Source organism: Pezoporus wallicus, unplaced genomic scaffold (assembly GCF_028554395.1).
Source record: "Pezoporus wallicus isolate ANWC-B61680 ecotype Strahan unplaced genomic scaffold, APGP_CSIRO_Pwel_v1 scaffold_6446, whole genome shotgun sequence".
NCBI classification, from domain to species: domain Eukaryota; kingdom Metazoa; phylum Chordata; class Aves; order Psittaciformes; family Psittacidae; genus Pezoporus; species Pezoporus wallicus.
In genome coordinates this window covers 2,754,321-2,775,776 of record NW_026636264.1, presented here as the reverse complement: position 1 = coordinate 2,775,776, position 21,456 = coordinate 2,754,321, and the positions used below count along the sequence as shown (strand labels likewise).

Sequence of the window (21,456 nt, the reverse complement as noted above, 5' to 3'; positions counted from 1 at the left end):
TGAGTCCTTCCAGGACACTGAGGTTCAGTGAACTCCAACCCAATGCAGAAATCCAAACTTTAATAACTTTTTAAGCAAATTTAAACTTGTAAAGAAGCAGCTTCACCAAATCTGGGCATGCGACACTTCCGAGATAAAATCTCAGTTCTGCATGCAGCCAGCCATCAGCAGGAACTGTTCCCAACCTCCTTCTGCAGTTTGAAGGACAGTACTTCTGTGTGGACTCTAGCTACATTCACTGCAACAGAGCCAGCAGCTGTACTAAATGCCAGGAGAGTAGCTGGAGCAGGTTATCAAAAGTGCAGGAATGATCTACACAGGAACACCTTCACATGCACTTCAGTCAGCACTATCACAAATAAACCAGACCAAACAAAAAAGCAGTCCCCACTTTTCCCCCATTGTATGGGCAAGCATTGGTGCAAATGCACAGAGAACAAGACTGGGGAAGCAATCACTGAAAAGCATCCCACCAAAGGCAGGTTATTTTCTTCTGGATCAGTTCCCCAGCCTGGCTCACCAGAAGCCAGCACAGAAGGCTGTGCTAGCATTATATAGGACATAGCAGCTAGTGATATGCTGCTTTTCTCAGAGCCAATTACCATTTAAAGTGCATTTAATCTACAGCCTCTCCTGCAGTGCAATAACGGGAATACTCTGAAGTCTCTGGGACACACAGCTTTAGTCAGTGAAGTTTCATGAGAACTAAGAAGCAAATTTCTTGAGTTATTTTAGTAACTCTCTGCTATCAAAAGGAGAGATCCCACTCTCTTCCTGCTCTCACCTGCATGGTCCTGTCACCTCCTTGCTTTATCCCATCTAATAACTAGCCCACCCCCCCCCCAAAAAAAAAGGCGGGGGGGGGGGGGGGGAAGAGAAGACAAACGCAATGAACACTCTTTTGTTACTTTAATCTTCAAGAAGTCAGACAAGTGCCAGAGCCAGTGCAACAGTGAGAAAAGGAGTGGAGTGATGCTGCCCTCTCAGCAGCACTGACCTTGCAGCTCACAGCTCTGCAGTCTCATAAAGCCTCACTAATCACAGCCACATTAGAAGGAATCCTTTGGGTGTGACAAAGCAAAACATTTTGGAAGTCTGAGGTCATTTATAGTCACACTCCTAGAGCAAGAGCAGCAAATCATGGCTACCTCATCTTGAACTAATTTTGAATTAACAAAGAATATTTCAGTTTGTCATACAGAGATCATATCTATTTTCAGTGTTCTGTAATACTTAAGGGTACTCTCAGGGACATCAACAGCCACCCTTAAAAGAAGAAAAGTAAAATTTTACAGGAAATATCCCCTTATGCTTACAATAACTAGAAGAGAACTCTAACTTTTCTACTTCTCTGAAGTCTGATTACAGGAGACCTCTGGCACCCTGGAAACACACGACACATCATATTCCTGTATTAATTTTTTAAATTACAATAATTTTTATTTTACTTATTTTAACTGTGCACAACAATACATTATGCACTTAGACCCTCAAAACTGTCCAGAGCAGGCAAGTGCAGCAGGTGAGCTTTAAACTATATAGCCACCAGAGGGAGCTTACAGCTTACAGTACACTGCCTTCACTGCATTCCAGCAGTGGTTATCTAGTACACTGGAAGTAAAGTACTACTAATATAAAGCTTTAAAGGAAAGCGCAGCATAGAATCATAGACTGGTCTGGGTTGGAAATATACATACACATATTCTGTGTACACTTTTTGCACCTAAAAAACCACCAACAAATAAATCAGCCCACTCTCAGGAGATAACCTGTCTCAGCTTACTAACAGCAAAGTGTATTATTTTGGAAGGACAGGAACTGTTGTGTAAAACTAATTCTAAGTCAGGTTTTGCCTTCCTTGACTATTTGACCAGATACTTTCTTAAAAAAAAACAAAAACAAAAACAACCCCACATAACTTCCATGCAAATACCTTTTCTTTCCAGTATGGAACACGATAAAAAGTGGTTTCAGCTTTCCATCAGAAATAAGCCTCTCCCAATGAGTTCAAGGTCAGCATACCCTCTTAAAACCTCCTTTCCCCCTTTCTCCCCAGTATGAGAATGTTACAAGTAACCATATCACAGATGAAGCTCCATCTTCCACCCTTCCCTACTAACAAAACAGGAGGTGCACCAACATTGTAGCCACTGTTTACCAACCTTAGCTAAGTGGCAATCCACTGATCTGAAAAATGCAGAATCTTTTTGTGCCTGAAACCATCCTTTTGTACTATGGGAAAATAAAGAAGAGCACCTGAAACAGCAGCACCATTTAATTCCATAAGTTTATTTACTGCCACTTATATATAAATGGCGATACTTCCTCTCCAAAATAAACCATCTTTGTTTCTTTCTGATATAACACAGTTTTCTAATTTCTAACTTTGTCTTTTTCTCTGCTCCTCCCTTGATGGTACACCATCAATTATTCACTGATGCTACAAGAAAGGACAAAACAACTGGAAATGATTAAAAAGGCTAAAAATGTGGCATATGTTACCCAGGAAGAAACTGATTAACGCAAACATATAAATTCATAGTGACAGAACAGAAAAGAAGTAGATATGAGAAAGGGTTGGACCAACTGTCATTTGAAAAACACACACAGAGCTAGAAGATACCTGGTGAATGTACATATGGAAAAATAAGGGATAAAAATAAGAGGCCTGAGGGCTCAGTTTTGTCTTAAATTGAATCAGTAATTAGATGCATTTAGCGAATCTGAAGTTACACATACATATTCAGAACAACATGCTTAGTACAAGCATTTATTACCTCAGTAATATACCTTTTAAAAAATATATCTGTAATTCGACTTGTCACAATGGAGAGTGCCAAGCAGTGAAGATAATTCAGCCATAAGAAAGGCAGCAAATGGGTTGCAAATAATCAGATTCTCTCCTCATAAGACTACAGCTGAAGTCACCATGCATACGCCAATAACAGGCCGAAGAACTACCACCACATCCATATTTGAAGTGGTGTCTGCTTTTTTTGCTCCTTCCCCCAACTTCTAAACACAGTTTTTGCTTTAAAAAAAACAATCAGAAGTATCAAATCCCTCCCCCAGGTGATTCTGTTTGGGCAGTTTCATGTTGATGATCACACACATACAAAATATAATATTTTTTTATTATATACTAGAAGTGACAATATTTTCTTAATGGTTTTAGGTGCCAGAAAATATTACTTATTGGTCACTTGTAGACAGTGACAGTATCTTAAAATTAACTTCTAACATTCACGTGATATTACTATTAAAATCAATAATGGGTTAGGTTTTTCTATATAAATAAGATTTAGTCAGCTAGTTTACACTGTTATCTCTGCATCTGGTTTTATTAAGAAAAATCCTCCCCATCATGGTGTATAAACATAATGAAGGATGGGATAAACGGCATTCCCATTTGCTTGCAGAGACGTTTGCTAGAGGCAAAGTCTAATTTTTCATAGATTTTTGCTATGGCAAGACAGCACTGAACAAACAGAACCCAGCATATTCCTACAATTATACTGGAGAAAATCTGCTTATTAGCAAGTCACAAACAATAGTTATGCACTTTGCTGGAGTCTGCACCAGAGTGTTTTCAGCTGACACCCACACTATTCCCACCTACAAAAAGAAGTCCCCTATGAACAGTACAGTCCAAACACCAGTAGGATTATGGAAAGGCAAACATGCCTGCTAAGAGAATTTTCTTGGGTTTAAAAAAAGAAGATCGAATTGCTTGTACCTGCTACTACTAAAGCCAAGAAGGAACTTTCTTGCCAAAGGCAATGTTTATGTCTACAAGTAAAGTAGATTACAAACTTGACAAGGATAGAAACAAAAATCCGAGATTTCTACTGAAGTGTGACTCAAAATGCACCACAAACTCTCCAAACCAAGCCTCACCAAATATGTAGGGGACTGTTGCCTTCCCTGCAATCAAGAGGTAAAATAAAACTATTCTAGAACTCTGGTCTGTGAGCTGTTACCAGCTTATGAAAAAACAATTCAACACATCAGTTGTTCGTCAGAACGGTGTCTAGACTGCAGAGAGCCTTGAAGCCCAACAGAGACAAGAATAAGAAACTGAATCTCTATCAATATACAAGGATGAGCACAAGCCACCACAGATGGCAATGGCACCATTGGGCCTGGACCTTGCTGACAGCCACCATCAGGCAAAACATGCTCAGAGAAGCAAGGAAGAAAGGAAGCCCAGATGGTTTGCCAACATGTCCCAGGAGGTAGGGAAGCCAAGAAACAGTGAGGCATATGCAGAGAAGAAAGATCATGAGTGAACTTGAGAAGCATGTGCAGGGGAACACCATGTGATGGTGATAACATGGCTGAGGAGTAAGGGGGGGGGGGGGGGGGGAATCAGAGAAAGAGGAAAAAAAAAATGTTATCAAACACAAGCCCAAGCAATAATTTTTAACTAGGGCACATACTACATTTAGGACAGCAAAATATATTACTCTACCCACATAAGCAATTGTTTTAGCTGCAACATCCTTGAATAATCAAAAGTTATGAAATTTTAACTTACTGTGCTCTTCTACTAAGATGCATTCTACTAAGATGCAGAAGCCCTAAAACCAGATTTCTGTATCTTAAATAACAATACCCGAAGAGAATTACTCTGCAGCAAATTCTGCTATATAGGCAAGTTATACAAAAGAATCAGATTCTCAGAATAAGGAGATTCCAACTTTACCAAAGTCACATCAAGCAACACACCCAAAAACCACATTTCCCTGACTTCTGTGGAAGTCATGGGCCTCCATTGCAGTTTTAGCAGTAACACTTTTCAAGAGTTTAAGTAAGTTTTTTTCCTACAGTGTATCACAGCACATCCAATAGCTAATAAAATAAACTATCTAATCAAAGAGATCGAATACAGGGGTCAGACACAGACAGCTGAATGATTATCCACACTTTTGTTCTCAGCTATTCACTCTACTTCTCTAGCAGATGTTGATACCTAACAATGAAAGGATCCACTCATGAAGCAGATGCCAGCAGCCGACAAAATTCAGGCTACACGAAGATGCTCAGCTCTGCAGCATTCAGTAACTGCTTTACAAGTGGATCAGATGTTCCTGCCTTGGGCACCAGGCCAGAAGGCAGTTTAGACAACTGATATCGACAGAAGCTTCTGCAATCCAGATCTCTCGTTACATGACTGCCAGAGCCTACTTAGCTTGAGTAATAGCTAAGTTACTACAGAAAACCTAGCTAGTGTAATAAACAACTTCAACTATGTGCCCATTACTTCCTTTGCACTTGTTTTTCAAATAATCATTTAAGCTAGAACAGTAACTCATCTTCCAGCTTAAAAGATACTCAAAGAACATGTCTAAAGATCCGTAAGAAAGATGCAGCAGACAGCATCTGACCAGACCTGCAGTAGAGACAACATGGTGGAGATTTAAGTCTTCCTGAACAAAAACTTCTCTTAAAAAAACTATCTTTCACAAGAGTAATTATGAATTATTTAAACCGCCAGGTGCCCAGTATTTTTCAGTGTATATTTGGAACAAATGCGTGACTACTGGAGGAATTGCCTCCTACACATCTACTCACTCACATCTTGCTTTCATGCAGAGACTTAATCGGGGAAAAAAATACTTCTTTTTTTTAAATCAGTTTTTGCTTTGTATTTTGGAGCTGAAGTACTTTTTAGTCTTTTGTAAGTAAACCAGGAGATAAATTGTGGTCTAAGGTAAGATCTATTCTCAGTTCTGAAATGGTCTCATCTAAGATACTATGCATATACGTATATATATATATATATATATATCTTTATATATATCTACACACACATTAATTGACTAGGGAGCCAGAGAAAATCATTACCATCAATACGTTTTCTGAGGTAAGACTTCCAAGACAAACAACAAAAACTATCAAGATTTTATTTCTCCACTAAACAATTTAACCCTCAAATATAGACTGGTACGGCTTCTCCACTGACATGACCACTCATTTATACGTACAATACATTGTGTTCACTACACATGTGTACGTACACATACAGATACATCATTTGTGGCAACCAGTCTGCAGAGGAACTGCCTCCACTGCTCATGTCTGCTTCTCCATACCAAAACAGGCACCCAAGACCTGCTACTTGAAGAAAAGAGGGTAGAACTTGAAAAGCAAAAGGGAGGAAGATGGAGTCTTTTTTTAAGAAAGCAGGATCATAGAGATGCAAGAAGAAAGAATAGAGGATAATGAAGCCCTCAGGTGTACCTGTAGTACAACATTGACAAACAGATGTCCATAGCTGGTCTACGTACCTATGTACCTAATGGAAAGTCCCTCTCCAGCATCCCTATAGGCCCCCTTCAGATACTGGAAGGCTGCTATGAGGTCTCCATGCAGCCTTCTCTTCTCCAGGATGAACAGCCCCAACTTCCTCAGCCTGTCTTCATGCAGGAGGTGCTCCAGTCCCCTGATCATCCTCGTGGCCCTTCTCTGGACTTGTTCCAACAGTTCCATGTCCTTTTTATGTTGAGGACACCAGAACTGCACACAATACCCCAGGTGAGGTCTCACAAGAGCAGAATAGAGGGGCAGGATCACCTCCTGCTGGTCACGCTCCATTTGATGCAGCCCAGGATATGGTTGGCTTTCTGGCCTGCAAGCGCACACAGAAGCCAGCTCATGGTCATTTTCTCATCGATCAGCACCCATAGGTCCTCCTCCACAGGGCTGCTCTGAATCTCTTCTCTGCCCAACCTGTAGCTGTGCCTGGGATTGCTCCAACCCAGGTGTAGGACCTTGCACTTGGCATGGTTAAACTTCATGAGGTTGGCATCAGCCCACCTCACAAGAGTGTCAAGGTCCCTCTGGATGGCATTCCTTCCCTCCAGCCTATCAACCGAACCACACAGCTTGGTGTCATCAGCAAACTTGCTGAGGGCACACTCAATCCCACTGTCCATGTCACCGACAAAGATGTTGAACAAGACCGGTCCCAACACCGATCCCTGAGGGACACCACTCGTTACTGGTCTCCAGCCGGACATTGAGTCATTGTCCACAACTTTGTATGCGGCCATCCAGCCAGTTCTTTATCCACCGAGTGGTCCATCCATCAAATTGATGTCGCTCCAATTTAGAGACAAGGATGTCGTGTGGGACAGTGTCGAATGCTTTACACAAGTCCAGGTAGATGACATCAACTGCTCTACCCCAGTCCATCAGTTCTGTAGCCCCATCATAGAAGGCCACCAAATTGGTCTGGCAGGATTTCCCCTTAGTGAAGCCATGCTGGCTGTCACCAAGCACCTTGTTGTTTTTCATGTGCCTTAGCATGCCTTCCAGGAGAATTTGCTCCAAGATTTTGCCAGGCACAGAAGTGAGACTGACTGTAGTTCCCTGGGTCATCCATTTTCCCCTTCTTGAAAATGGGGGTTATATTTCCCTTTTTCCAGTTGTCAGGAACTTCATCTGACTGCCATGATTTTTCAAATATGATGGCCAGTGGCTTAGCAACTTCATTTGCCAGCTCCTTCAGGACCCGCAGATGGATCTCATCAGGTCCCATGGACTTGTGCACGTTCAGATTTTTAAGATGGTCTCAAACCAGACCCTCTCCTACAGTGGCCCAAAGTCTTCATTCTCACAGTCCCTGCGTCTGCCTTCCAAGACTTGGGTGGTTTGGTCAGAGCCCTTGCCAGTGAAGACCGAGGCAAAGAAGTCATTCAGAACCTCAGCCTTCTCCAAATCGAGGGTAGCCACTTCTCCCGAGAGCTTCCTGAGGGGGCCTACGTTGTCCCTAGTCTGTTTTTTATTTGCTATGTACCTGCAGAATCCCTCCCTGTTTTCTTTAGCATCCCTAGCTAAGTTTAATTCTAACTGAGCCTTAGTTTTCCTAACCTGGTCCCCAGCTTCCCGGACAACATCCCTGTATTCTTCCCAGGCCGCCTGTCCTTGCTTCCACCTATTATAAGCCTCTTTTTTCAATTGAATTTTCCTCAGCAGCTCCTTATCCATCCAAGGAGGTCTCCTGGCCCTCCTGCTGCACTTCCTTCTAGTTGGGATGCAACACTCCTGAGCTTGTAGCAGGTGATCCTTGAATATCAACCAAGAGTCTTGGGTCCCCCTGCCCTCAAGGGCTATATCCCATGAAACCTTATTAAGCAGGCTCCTGAAGAGGCCAAAGTCTGCCCTCTTGAAGTCCAGGGCAGTGAAACTACAGTGACTACAATGACTACAGCGCATATTGCTCAACAAGAAAATCCACAAATTCAACTAAGGTAACAGGACATTGACTCATGCCATTGAAAATGCTCTTCTGGAAGAATGAGGTGATCAGGATTGGCTCAGACTTCATACACCCAACAAATGACTGTTCCAACAGAATTTGGAAAAATTATTTAATTCTTTGTATCCCAAGAGCTACAAGTCAAACTTGTCAGTGCTGGACCAAACTCACAAAGACTCATATGAAGTAATCACAAAACCAGCACACAGACTTATCTCAAAACTTACATATACTACAATCAAAATCTGGTTTTCTTCTTAAACTTTAATGCTTTCTTTATAATTTCTGGGTCGAGAAAAGGTTTTGAATTGGTTTCAAGATGATTCAGTGTAAAGTTAAATAGTCTTACACTTCTGTAAGTTTAGACAATGAAAATCAGGATACAGCAATAACACAGCAGTGAACACAAAATGCTTTAGAAAATAATTTGCGTGCTTCATACCCATTTGTTACTGTTTCCTCCATAGCTGCAGTTAGGACATCAGTTTAAGCACACTAACAACCAATAAATCTGAGAACTGTCCTGTAACTTAGCTTATGGTAGCCTTCTGGCTGTGGACAGCCAGAGGATGAATGCTGACACAAGGTTACAGTTCAGACCCTTAACTTACATGTTATTTATTTGCTAATCTCCACATGCACTGTTCTAATGTTTCAAAGCACAAGCAAGGTCTGACCCACAGTTCTGTTGAGCAGAGTAATGTGAAACACCTGGCTGATGGCAATGGGCAAATCCATGCAGAGTCCCTTGAAGTCAGTAAGATCCTACAAAGCAACATGCCGTCAATAGGAATGACATATCATTACTCTGGTTGCACAGGAACCCTAAAAGGATTTCTATCCTATTACTAAAGGATAGAAAAAGAATACAAAAAGCCATAAAGTGCCCTTACTGCAACTGCATTCACTCAAGTCCTGCTCTCCTGCTTCCTTCCCCTGTCTCCTGGAGCTGAACTTGAGCTCCTCATCCTGCAGCAAGAAAGGTTGGTGGAAATGGACCAAACTGTCCCCCCAGCTGCCACCAACTACAGGTGCTTCTCTTTTTTCCCCTGCAAGGAGGCATAGAAGAAATATGGATCCTAAGTTCAGGCCAAGAGCCTGCAGAGGCTGAGAAGGAGAATTCTGAATCTCAGCATCAACACATATCGCAGCCTCTGCTGCAGGGTGGATCATCCCCCATGACAGGTCCTGGTTCTCCAAAGACTGAACTCTAGCCCATCCACAGCCCTTGAAATCCTAATTTGCAACTTGATCATAAGATTCAGGTAGTTCATCTCTGTAACTATAAAACATAGCTTAACAAAAAATGCCAGGATTGTAACAGTGAATTTCAAGACAAAGTTTTAAGTAAAGAACCATTGTGACCCCCCCCCCTTCTACTAGACAACAGATCATAATAATCCTGGTAGTGGCAATACTCATTTTCCAAAGTGCACAAGTTTGGATGGTCATGATATACAAACTATTTTCAGGCCCACTGTACATGAAATATAGTCAGCAACAGCTCTCCTCTAGCAAGAGAAACTTCAATATTATTAGTTTGTGAAGAAGTGCCTTACAGTATGTTTTTTCTTGATGTCCAATTTCAAATTATACTTGCTGAAAGAGCAACTATAACCACCCATTGCTGCAAGGGTGGAATTATTTTTACTCACATCTAGCCTTCTACAGTAAGCATGTCACAGACAAAACAGGACATCACATGGGTAACCCCCTATCTGCCTCATCTACAACCTCAACAAAGAAGTCATCACTCAATGACAGATTTAAACAAATGCATTTTGTTTTCTGAGAGTTTAGGCTTTGCCTGTTATCACAGAAGGGTTTCCTCTAACCAAACTAAGAAAGGCAGGCACGACAGCCAGATTCTCTGCCAACATCCAGGTTTCAGCACCTCCTCCTCCATCAACCTTGCTAAAATTTCGTAACTATTTTGTCCCATCATAGTTATTTAGAAGGAGGAGATTAAAGGCAAGATAAGGGAGATCTTAGCGTTTTCAAAGTTTATCTAACTTTGATATGGAAAACTTCTTTGGCTTAGTGTGCTTTCAAAATGGCATGGCCTAAACCACATTTACTAATGGCTTTTAACTGTTGGGGCATTAATGAAAACTTACAGGAAGACGTAAGTAAACTACATGCAAAACAATACCTGAATCATGTAAGCAAACCGAAATGTAGCTCCAGAGAGATGAAATCAAAGTTTAGTAAAAACAGAGAAACCGATTAGAGGCCAGTGGAGGAAGCTCATCACCTAAGCCAGCCTGGAAGATAAGGAAGCCAAGAGAAATTGTGAAACTGAAAATTATTTTATGAAGTGAATAACTTCTTTCACTCAAAACCAGGAAAAAATCTGGCCTTTTCTAAATACACCTGGAAAAAGCACCTTTCCCTAACATTTTACCCATTACTGGAACATGGCAAAAATGTATCTAGAATTGTACATACTTGAGAAGGTAGGATGTCATTTACTTGTACCTTGGTTTACTACTTTGTTCTGTTCTTGCAGATACAGACTGAACCAGGTTACCAAAGAAGTCACATATCTCTGTGTTCATCCTTCAATATACAGAGGAGCAGACATACAATACGTATTTTGAGAAATCCTCTTCCAAAAAGCATATTTTTTTAATGAAAATTTTTTTATTCCACATACACACATTTTGGGGTTGTATTTAGAAGTGATAATTCTGAGACTCCCTTAAAGTTGAGTGCCTGAGTTCAGTCTAAGAAACCTGCATAAATTAACAAAGTCTTAAATTCTGAACAGTCACAAGGCTCTACATACTTACCGAAAAATGACTGTGAAGAAATGTGGTCACAATTATATATTTTATTGTCAGCACTGTTAGAGGGAATGTTATTGTAACATGAACAGGAGAACAGCTCCAGAAACCATACTGCCATTTCTCATATAAATATTAAATTCTAATATCACATTCTCCACTAAACAATTTATTATCCTGAAGCTACCCAACATCTGTTCTTAATCACACTTTAAACAACCTCACAAAATAAAGGCTAAGCCTCCCTAATTCTCTCAGGGCAAAGCATGTTTGGTTTTTGGGTTGGGCTTTTGCTGTTGCTGTTGATGGGTAAGGAGAGTACTATTCATGTTTTCTTCACTAGGGAGACCTGTATGTGTTTTGTAAACCTATTTGCACATTTCCTCAATAACAACGCAAGATGTACCCATATGGGAAGCTATCAAAAAATAATGGTTGAAAGAAAAGTTAAATAGCAGCATTATTAGCAGAGCAAACAGTAGAAGTCAGTGACTGAAGAGATTATAAAACTAAACTAAACTAAACGTGAACAGTTAACACCTTAATTAAAGAAATAAAAAAAAAAAGCAAAAAACAACAACAAAACATAATTATGATCAGTGCAGAAAATACCCAAAGTTCTGGTTGCACATAAGATCAGTGAAGTTTAAAGTAATGCTTTTCAGCCACTGCTTAGCAACACACAAATTCAGCTTTAAGGCACCTCATATCAAACCAGCATCTGTAGCTGCAAAGGTGAACATACATCTCCCCTTTTTCCCTGTCAGGGCTGCAGTCCTGTTGCAACTGAGATACAGACTCGGTCTCCCATTTGGGCATCTCCAGTTCCTATATACACATCTATATAGAGAGATGTTGTGGAGGAGTCCCCATGAAATCCACCAGTCACAAACGTGCAAAATGTAGCTTTAAGATGAGGAGTGTAACTTAAGAGGAAACTTAACAGAGTTGTAAGGTGAAACCCACAGCAGGCAGGGTCTGCCAGTGCCAACGATGTCTGGGTAACATCACAGCAAGACAACTGAGGAACTGACTTATGGGTTCACGTGATGCCAAGACCACTGACACAAGCTCAAGCTATGGTAGATCAAGTTTTGGGAAGTTCATTCCAAAACCTTGAGTACCACCTATTTGCAGAGCCAGATAAAATCAGCAAAACCAGAACAGTCTTCACTGTGTGGCCGAGGCAGAGAAATTACACATGTAGATCCTCGTCCAGAGAGGATGATGCTTGTCCCCACATCACCACCATGGGAACCTTCCTTCTGTCCCCAGCCACATGGCATGGAGGTATGATATCTTTTGTGCTGCCATGTGACAGAAAAGTGGCAGTTCTGCAGTAATCCATCAAAAAGTGCTTAATTGAGCCAGTGTGGTTTGTGTTTGTACAATTGTTTCTGCTGTTTGTTAGCTTTGATACTGTTTGCACATCATCACTAATGCCACAATAGTTGCAATAGTTTTATAATAATAAAGGATGGTATAATTCAATTACAGTTTTCATCCAACTGCACCACTGATCTCTGTACAAACAGATGCCTATATCCAGAGCCACAGATGTCCTGTGGCACAGGCCAATGCACCAGCCTCTGCAGTACGCCCAGCTACTGGATTTTCAGACTCTTGTGTTAATGAGGCTGTAACCTTGTTTTTGAATTCTACAAACTGCCTCTGCCCTCCTTCACTCCAATACAGCCTTAACATCATTCTACAGCAACACCCTTAGAACGCCAGCACTCTAAGTATTACTGTCCTCTCTTACCAAGAAAACAGAATACTTCACGAAAGTACACAGATAGACAACTATCATGTTAACTTTTCTGCAGCTCTTCCCATTAACAGGTTTCAAAACGCATTTAGGAAGAATGCTGGTATTCTTTTCCTTTGTTACAATAGGACCCTAAGCCTAGTGTTGAGATAGATCCTATCACTAAGTTGATATTAGTGGCCAGGGGCTGCCTCTCCAGAGCTCCAAGACTGTGGCTCTTTGAGAGGCAATGCAGTGACGGATAGTTTCTTCCTCTCCTTCCAACCATGTTAATTCCTCTCCACTCCTAGACACACATTATTACTTCATGCTAGCTTTGGCAGCTGGCAGGTCCTTTCATTAGCTAGTCCAGCTCACTAAACTAGCAGATAATCAATGCAGTAAAAAGACAAGTAATGTTTTTCCTCAGCCACTCACTATTAGGCTTCTGCGAAAACTTAGCCTATATCCATGTCACACTTGCAAGCCTTGGAATCCAGATATGCCTCACTTTGGCCAAACCTTTTGAAATCCCAGGAACACCTGTCATAAACAGTAAAATTCCATGGCAAAATACCTTTCAATGCTTTTATTTCACAGCCACAAATTACTTCAAGAAAGCCTTCAGGAGACAATGGCATAAGGCATATTTTCAACACTACTACAGCTGTGCCTCCACCATTTCCACAGCTTGCACATAACACAGCTCTACTACATGATGGTAAATACTGACATTCATAATTTCAGCACAAACCATGATAAATCTTTATCCTTTCTTCACATTCACTTTTATAGTTCTGTAAATTTTCAATCTGATAGGTATTACTAAACAAGTTTACCTAATTTCTAGAGTAACAAAAGCAATAAAATGTTCATTCACCTGCTCCTATATTAATCCAAATTACTTTAAGTGTATTTTCCATTAAAAATCTAAAGAAACAAACAAAATCCCTATTAAAATCCCTATTTGAACAGCTAGTCATTCAACAGATGTTTTGGCAGACTTTAACTGGATGAAGAACTGAAGATTCCTATCAACATCTCCTACAGCTCAGATCTGGCACCCTCCTTTCTACGACACCTTTCCCAGCATGTATGTGTTTTTATGCTACCCATACACTCCACTATGCATCAAAATTACTCCAAATGTTACCCCATTCCATCTATCAGTTCACTGCCCCAACACTGGCATCAGTTCCGCTTTGGTTTGTTCTGGGGAAGCTGAGGAAAGCAGAAAAGAAGGTAAGTACAAAAAACACCATTTTCCTCTGGAAAAATGGAAAAGGACATGGTCATCCAAACCCCGAATTCCACCCCTACATCAAATCAGGACACAGAAGGGGAGATCTTATATATACCTCATCCAAACATACTTTTTATTACCAAGACAATGTCAGAAATTGATGAAAAGGAGTATTTTACTTAGCTGCTTGTGACAGCATCAGCTCAACTTAATAATCAGGAGGATTTATTCTACCTCTCCATAGGGAAAGCTGTTAACTAACTAATGAACACAGATTAGCATAACAACGATAAGACTCTTAGGAAGCAGGTTAAAGGGAAGATAGCAGTAGGTAGTGCCAGAAGAATTATCCAGATGGAGTTACAGACTAATGAAGCTCCCCAGCAGGCAAATCTAGCAGCAGACACACAGTATTTCCATTGACGACTCAGAACAAAATACAGAAATATGCCAATGAAACAGTGATATGTCAAATGAGTGTGAAACAACACCCTGATTCAAAAAGATGAATATTCCCTCTATGAAACAGCCACAGGAAACAAGCTCTAAGCATGAAGAATCCCATTTAATCAGATGCTATGTTTACTTTCCAAAGACATCAGAATCTCCATCAAACCTCATATTCTTATTCCCAGCTCCTCACCCTTAGTCTGGGTATCCTCCATGCACATTTGTTCTCAGCTCCCAAATGAAAGTTTCATTAGCATACTGCACACTGCACATACTTATCTCCCAACCTTTAATCTGAAGTTCAGATTAAGTCAGGCCTAGTCCTCTGAAAACATCACCTTGCTGCTCTGAATAAAAGAAAATCACAGTGTTAAGTACTATTAGGAAAAAAATACAGAAGAATACCAAAAATTTACAACCATCTAAAATCCTCAAGTACCCACATAACAAAAGAATGCAGTTCCGATCAGCCCATTTCAAAAATGGTATCGTGAAAAGCTATAGAGGAGTACAGAGATGATTAGGTATGTGGGGAATCTACCACACAAAAAAAATGACAAGAGCCTTCAGTTTAACTAACAGTTGACTGAACAATGCAGTATCATAGAAGAAAAATCAGAACAATGATCAGGCATTTCTTATAATTCAAGAAGGAATTAAATTATCAAACAGCAGGCTTCTCTCAAAGAACATAATGTGGGGTTTTTTTCCAAAATCACCTGTGAAACTCGTTGCTATCAGACAAGTATAATATAAATACTAAGAAAACATAAAATATAAATGCATTACAGAAACAGCTGGGCAAATTCATGGAAGAAAAGTTGACCAAGAATTATTAAACACAATGATGCTACCTCGAGTTCCTGAAATTGCTAATTCAAGTAAGGTAAAGTGTACACTAGTGAAAGGATTATTTTTCAGGCCCTTTCTCCAAATCAGCAGTTAGAGACCATCACTAGAAACAGAACTCAGCTGGGCAGACATCTGGCCTCATCCAAAACTGTAACAGCAGAGAGCTTGTTTTGCTGGGTATTGACGTGGAGGACTTCCAACAAATCTCAGCATTAGAATGATTTATTTGTCTGATTTCTTCCAACAGGTAACCTGCCATAACAAATCAGAGCTAGTCCATCTCTCCCTTTCACCCTTCATGCTTCACAGGCTGGAAAAACTGTCTCACAAGACAGGTGGCAATGAGAAACTGAAATTCCTCATGGAATGAGGATTGTCATGACCCTTAAGTCCAAGAAAGACATGTCAAAAAAAGCCAACCATACAAATTTTTGGGGTAGATGATATAAACAATTTGGTCTTGGAAATTAGGGATACTAATGTGCTCCCTTATGCTCTTATTCTATAAACTTATTTCAACATCTGAGAGGTTTGTATGACCATTGTCAGACTCCCCTGAAACCTCCCCAGAAGAGCAGAATAAGCCACAAACTAAGTAGTACCCAGAGAACTTACCACCACTCCCCAAACAGATGAGAGTTTACAAACTTAAAAAAAAGAAAAAAAAAAATCTGCTCAAATATTCTTGAACCTGTTAATGTACCCAGCCATATCACATAGAACAGTTTAGGATGACAGGGCCCTCTGGACCTTGCTTCATTCAACCCTGCCACCATCCAAAAGAGAACTTGCTTCAAAGTTAGATCAGGCTCTTCAGGGCCTTGTTCAGTCAAGAGTTAAACACCTCCAAAGCTGGGAGATCCCACAGCCTCTCCAGGCAGCCTGCACCATTGCATTCACCAACCACACTTACTAAGGTGTTGTTCATTTCTTTTTTGCCTTCTCTCCAGCTGGAATTTCCCTTTCTGAAACTTATAACTTCTTGCTTTTTCACTGTACACCTCTAAGAAAATTGTACAAGTAGATTGTACAGTGAAGGTATATGATACACCTGAGCCAACCTTACAGCTCACCACTACTAACAGTAGCGGACCAGCCCTGTACATGTTCAACAATCTAATTTCAGGCCCTCCCCTCCTGGGCTAGCCCTGCAACCTAAATGGCTGCACAGACAGCCAATTTGTCTTGCTAACCTGACAGAAATCCATTCCCTTCTTTAATTCCTATGTCATTTCAGCAATATTAATATGTTCAGCACAAGGGAAAAAGTGAAGCTGTAGGTAGGAACAGAGCACTCCTTTTTGGAGGGGTGAGAACAATAACCTATAACCTGTGAATTTACACTTAGGTGTCACAGCACATCACCTGCTATAAAATTTCAACCTGCTCTAATACACTCTAATCAAAAACTGAACAGTCTTACGCTTCCTACTTCATCCTCTCACCTATGGGATGACATTTACACTTCTTTCCTTAATAATGCAACCTATGTCTTCTGTGATTCATGAAGACAGCTATTAAGACAGTGCTTAACTAATTATATTCAGCATTAATTAGCACCTGAGCTACACAGAACATAATACATAGAAACCCTATACATTTGGTTGGGGGATGCCTTGCCAGTTGGAAATGGAGGAGCAGTAAATTCATGTGATTCATACAGATGCTGGTGTATGATCTTCACCAAGCCAAAGTCACAAAGATCAAAGGTGTACATCAGCCTGTGGCACTGAAATGCCACACACCATTTTATGATTTAAGTTACAATGCACCATGGGGACCTTACTTGAAGTAAACATCATTTAGCTTTGATGGAGAGGAATTAAGAACCCCAAAAGCACATACTCTTTCATATAGGAAATGCTTTTAAACACACCAGAGAAAACTGTCACAGGACCAGCATTCAAAGTCATATTTGACAGCTAATGACAACTCAAGTTTCACCTTTTATAACAATTCAACTTACAGCAAATTTCAGTAATTTCCCAAGCTAAGGTTTTTGAACGTTTTGAACTTTTTAACAAAAAACTTTTTAAAAGGTGTTACTGGTAACAAAGGTAAGTGGTACTGGTAACTGCACTTTATGAGAGAACAGACTGACTCTTTCCAGTTTTCATACACTGAACACCATGGTTTGTAGAGTCCATAAAGATTAGCAATTTATGAGGTCAGAGCTAGCTTATCTCTTATCTGACGTATAAAAAGCAGTTTTCCAAAGGAAAATTTAACTAATCCAAAGCAACAGGAAAAAAACAAAACCAAACCAAAAAACACTTACCAAAGGTACAGAGAGCTCACAGTAACCTATACTTACCCTAAAAGAACACATTCAGGTTTTTTTATTAGCATGTCTGAATTCCTCTAGTCCATTAGTCTCCTCAAGGCTCAGTATTTCAGTTTGAAATCAAGACAAGTATCACATGAACCACCACCACTCCCTGCTCCATCCTCAGATACACTGCACCACCTTTGATGCCTCCCCAGCCATCTGTATTTTGCAAGAATTGCTACTGTCTCAGCTGCCACAGATCTGCCACGAGAAAACCTCCCTGAATCCCTGCACAACTCCCTGCCCAGTTGAAACCTGCTGCCACCTATTGTCAGACAATTCACAGCTCTGCCCTCAGCCATCACTTCAGATATGGCTCCACTGCAAGGCGCCAGGCTCTACCCAGGACCCCCATTACTTGCACAACTCTCCCCCAGGTACTCATATTTTCACATAAATACCTTTCCAAGTGATCCCACCAGATGGCTTCATCAGTTCACACCTTCAAACTGCCTCATACAGCTACTTCCTACCCTCAGCCCAAAGCAGACCTTTTACCAGATTTTACCAAACAGTGTAAATTAAATTAAGATCACTACTGTTCAGGTTCTTTCATAGTTGCTAGTGAGAAAGAACAGGAGCAGTGCACATAACCCTTTCAGTCTCTGTAGTCTCACATCTGCCTTTGTAAAGCACGCAGTTAGCTGCACTCCTCCTCTCCTCCATCACTCCAAAGACTTGATGATTTTTGAGAAGGAGCACAGTGCAATAACCCTAAACAGTTTTCACAGCTCTTCTACAGCCAGCCCAGTTCAAAGCCCAATTCTGGGTCTTTAGCCTCAGTGATAGCTTTACTAAATATCCGTTTCCTCCGGAAGAGCCATCTAACTAATTCTTGTCAGTTCAGTGCTGCCTATGAAATTTCCAAGAGCATTTGTGGAAAATGGAAAAGAACAAGAAAAAGCTAATGATTGCAGAAGTCAGTTTTCATTCTATCAGAGACTGGAGGGAGAGAGGAAGCTAGGAATTCAACAAGGATCCCAACAACCACATGCCTGCAGAACCAAGACATGTTTTTACCAGCAAGTTTAGTAGCTACTCTTCAACAGAAGCACAAATGTTAGTGTAAGAGGCTCACATCTTTTCATTGTATTAGCACTCTTATTTAACTCCACATTAAGTTGCTTTTCCCTCTATGCTAGCAAGGATATGCTAGGGAGATGATGCCAACACAAGTAATGTTAACTTTTCTAGCACAGCTACAAAACTTTGGAGGTGCCACCTCACGTGCTATCAGCTCGATAGTGAAAACTACCTAACCGCCAGCTTCCTTCCACACACGTGTTGTGTCTCATAATAATACTCATTACAGATTTCCCCTACGCAGTCAAACATTGCTGGTAATTTCAGCAACTGCGTTATTTTTAAAACTGAGATACACAGACCTTACAAGAAGGTGCAATAATGTGCGCAGTTATGTTTTGCCAAGGTATGCATGAACCAAAGGCAGTTTACAGCTTAAAACTTATCACTGTTCATATACTTTTGAGAAGCTTTTTTCTAAAAAGGCTAGTGCTTGTTGCTAAGCTATCCAACTTTACTTTCCCATTTGGAAACAGTCGGTGATTTTCTGGCTTTGATTTCACAAGGAGCAACACGCATGTATTTTGATGAGAACACTCATGAGCAGAGCTAATCACCTGTCACTTCTGTGAGGCTGCTTCAGCCAGACATCAAACACAATCATCCAGGCTCTTGCCACTGATCAATTACAGATACCAGGCAAACTTTCCTACTGGTTGCCTGGTTCTTCTGAAGTTCTTTTGATGCGAACAACTTGCAAACTTTCTTTCTGCTGGAATCACAGTTTGATAAGATAAATTTTGTGGGGAAGGTTTTCAGCTGAACATTTTTAGAAGATCTAAATCTGTTAACGACTAACCTGTAAACGACATAGCTCAGTATACAGCTTTTCATGCAAACAAATTTTACAAGGATGTGTGACTAGGATGTTTTAACACCAGTGGTCACTACATGCATTCAACTCCATCCCATTTCTGCTCTTTGCCGCACGGACTTTCTTCTCCACGCAGTCATGGAAAGCGGCACACAACACACTCACAGTGGCACGGACAGTTAACTGCTAATAAGCAGACCAGGACGCCAAGTGCCACTATCCGCTCCGAGGCGGCATCACCGTGAGCTCTGGTCGCCCCGCGCTGCTCTGCTGAAAGGAAAACTGGAAGCGAGAGGCGCTGGGCGGCACGGCCGAGGTGGCCTCCGCGCTGCCGCTGGTGTCTCACTGCCCTCGTCGGGCCGGGACCGCGCAGCTGGCAGGACCCCCTCCGCCCTGCCGTCGCCGCCGCGGGAAGCGCCCCAGGGCCCAGCTCCTGTGCCAGGAGACAGTTACCCGCAAGCAACTTCGGCAAAGGTTTCTGCGGCGGACAATGGTGGTGCAGGGGCTCGGGGCGTGAGGGGACGGGACACCCCGCCGGGGCGGGAAACCAGCAACCTGCCCGAGACGGGGGCAGCGCGGGCAGCACATGGAGGACCGGCAAGCCGTGCGCGGCTGTGGCCAGCCCCGGCTGCGGGGCAACAAGGACGAGCAGGTACAGCGCAAGGGATTCCTGAAGAGGGAGAAGGCGCGGATGGGGCAGCGGCGAAGGTTCCGCGCCCCGGCGGTCTGCTCCCGAGCCCCGCGCCTGAGGGGCGAGGGCGGCGGGAGGCTCCACGGGCGGCGTGATCGGAGACGGGAAAGGGAGAGGGGAGCGGCGCGGACTGTCCTGGCGCTGCGCGCGCCGCCTCACCATGAGCACTTTGGCCGCGTTCTCCAGCTGGGCGATCACCTCGGGGGCCCCCGCCGCCGATGCGGCCGCCGCCATCATGGTCTCTCTTCAATGACGCGCCATGCGCTGCATTCTGGGACGAGGCGACCGCGCAGCCAATCCCAGGCTAGGCTAGGCTAGGCTAGGCTCGGCTCGGCTCGGCCAGGCCCGGCCCGGCCCGGCTCGGCCCGGGCGGGGAGGTGTGGCGGTGGCGGCGCCGCAGCGTGTCCGCCCGCCACCAGCCGGGGAAGCGCCGCGTCGCTGCCAAAGGCAGCCCCCACCCTGCGCACCACCGGCCTTCCTCCGCCTCTCACCCGCGCACCCGCCCGCCCCGCCTCCGGGGCGGACCTGGGGCACGCGGCGGGACCCGCGGAGCCCCGGGGCGGGGCCCGACACCGCCCATCGCCGGTTCGAGGCTGCCGCGCACTGCCGGGGCCTACGGGTGTGTGTGCCGCCCGTGGAGGCTGAGGACCTGCGACCCGCGCTCGGCCAGGGCTGAGGCGGCAGCGGCGGAGGGCAGGGCGGGAGCCTTGTTCGGGTGCCGCCCGGTTCGGTCGTGTTTCCGAGGGCGGGCCGGTGAACTCGGGCGTTAGCGAGACCGCGGGCGCCAGTCGCTTAGAGGTGCTGGCGAGTTTTCAGTAGGGTGAGCGGGATTAGTCTTTAAATACAGTTTAGAAAGTGATGGGGAGTGGAGAAGTTGGCCAGTGTCTTTACAAATGGAACTGCCAAGGCTTAAAACTGATCTGAAATGCATTTTTCTCCACGTAACTCCATCTTGGGGTCATGTCACGTTACTAGATGTGAGTTACAAGACAGTGTCACCTCTGAAAAATACACTGTTGTACACCTGTAGGAGCAAATGAGCTCTGTGCTTGTGCCTGTGTTTCAGTTTGGTTTAGGAGTTTGCCTTTTAATAAAATCTGATGGTTTCCACTTCAGTTTGTGCACTGGGGCAGGCTTGGAGCCTTGATACCTTCAGATGAAACTAAATCAGAAGATCTGCAAATACCAGTGTGTAGGG

The 21,456-nt window shown here is 42.7% G+C and overlaps 1 protein-coding gene across 2 annotated transcripts in view; it reads right to left on the bottom strand.

Moving 5' to 3' along the window:
* The window catches only part of XPO4 (exportin 4), a 72,208-nt gene extending 51,636 nt beyond the window's left edge, over positions 1-20,572 (bottom strand). For both annotated transcript variants that reach the window (XM_057399649.1, XM_057399650.1), the window contains exon 1: positions 20,418-20,572. In XM_057399649.1, the coding sequence (XP_057255632.1) occupies positions 20,418-20,495 (78 nt within the window). In that variant the 5' untranslated portion in view covers positions 20,496-20,572. The remainder of the gene's footprint in view (positions 1-20,417) is intronic.
* Between the last annotated feature and the right edge of the window lie 884 nt (positions 20,573-21,456).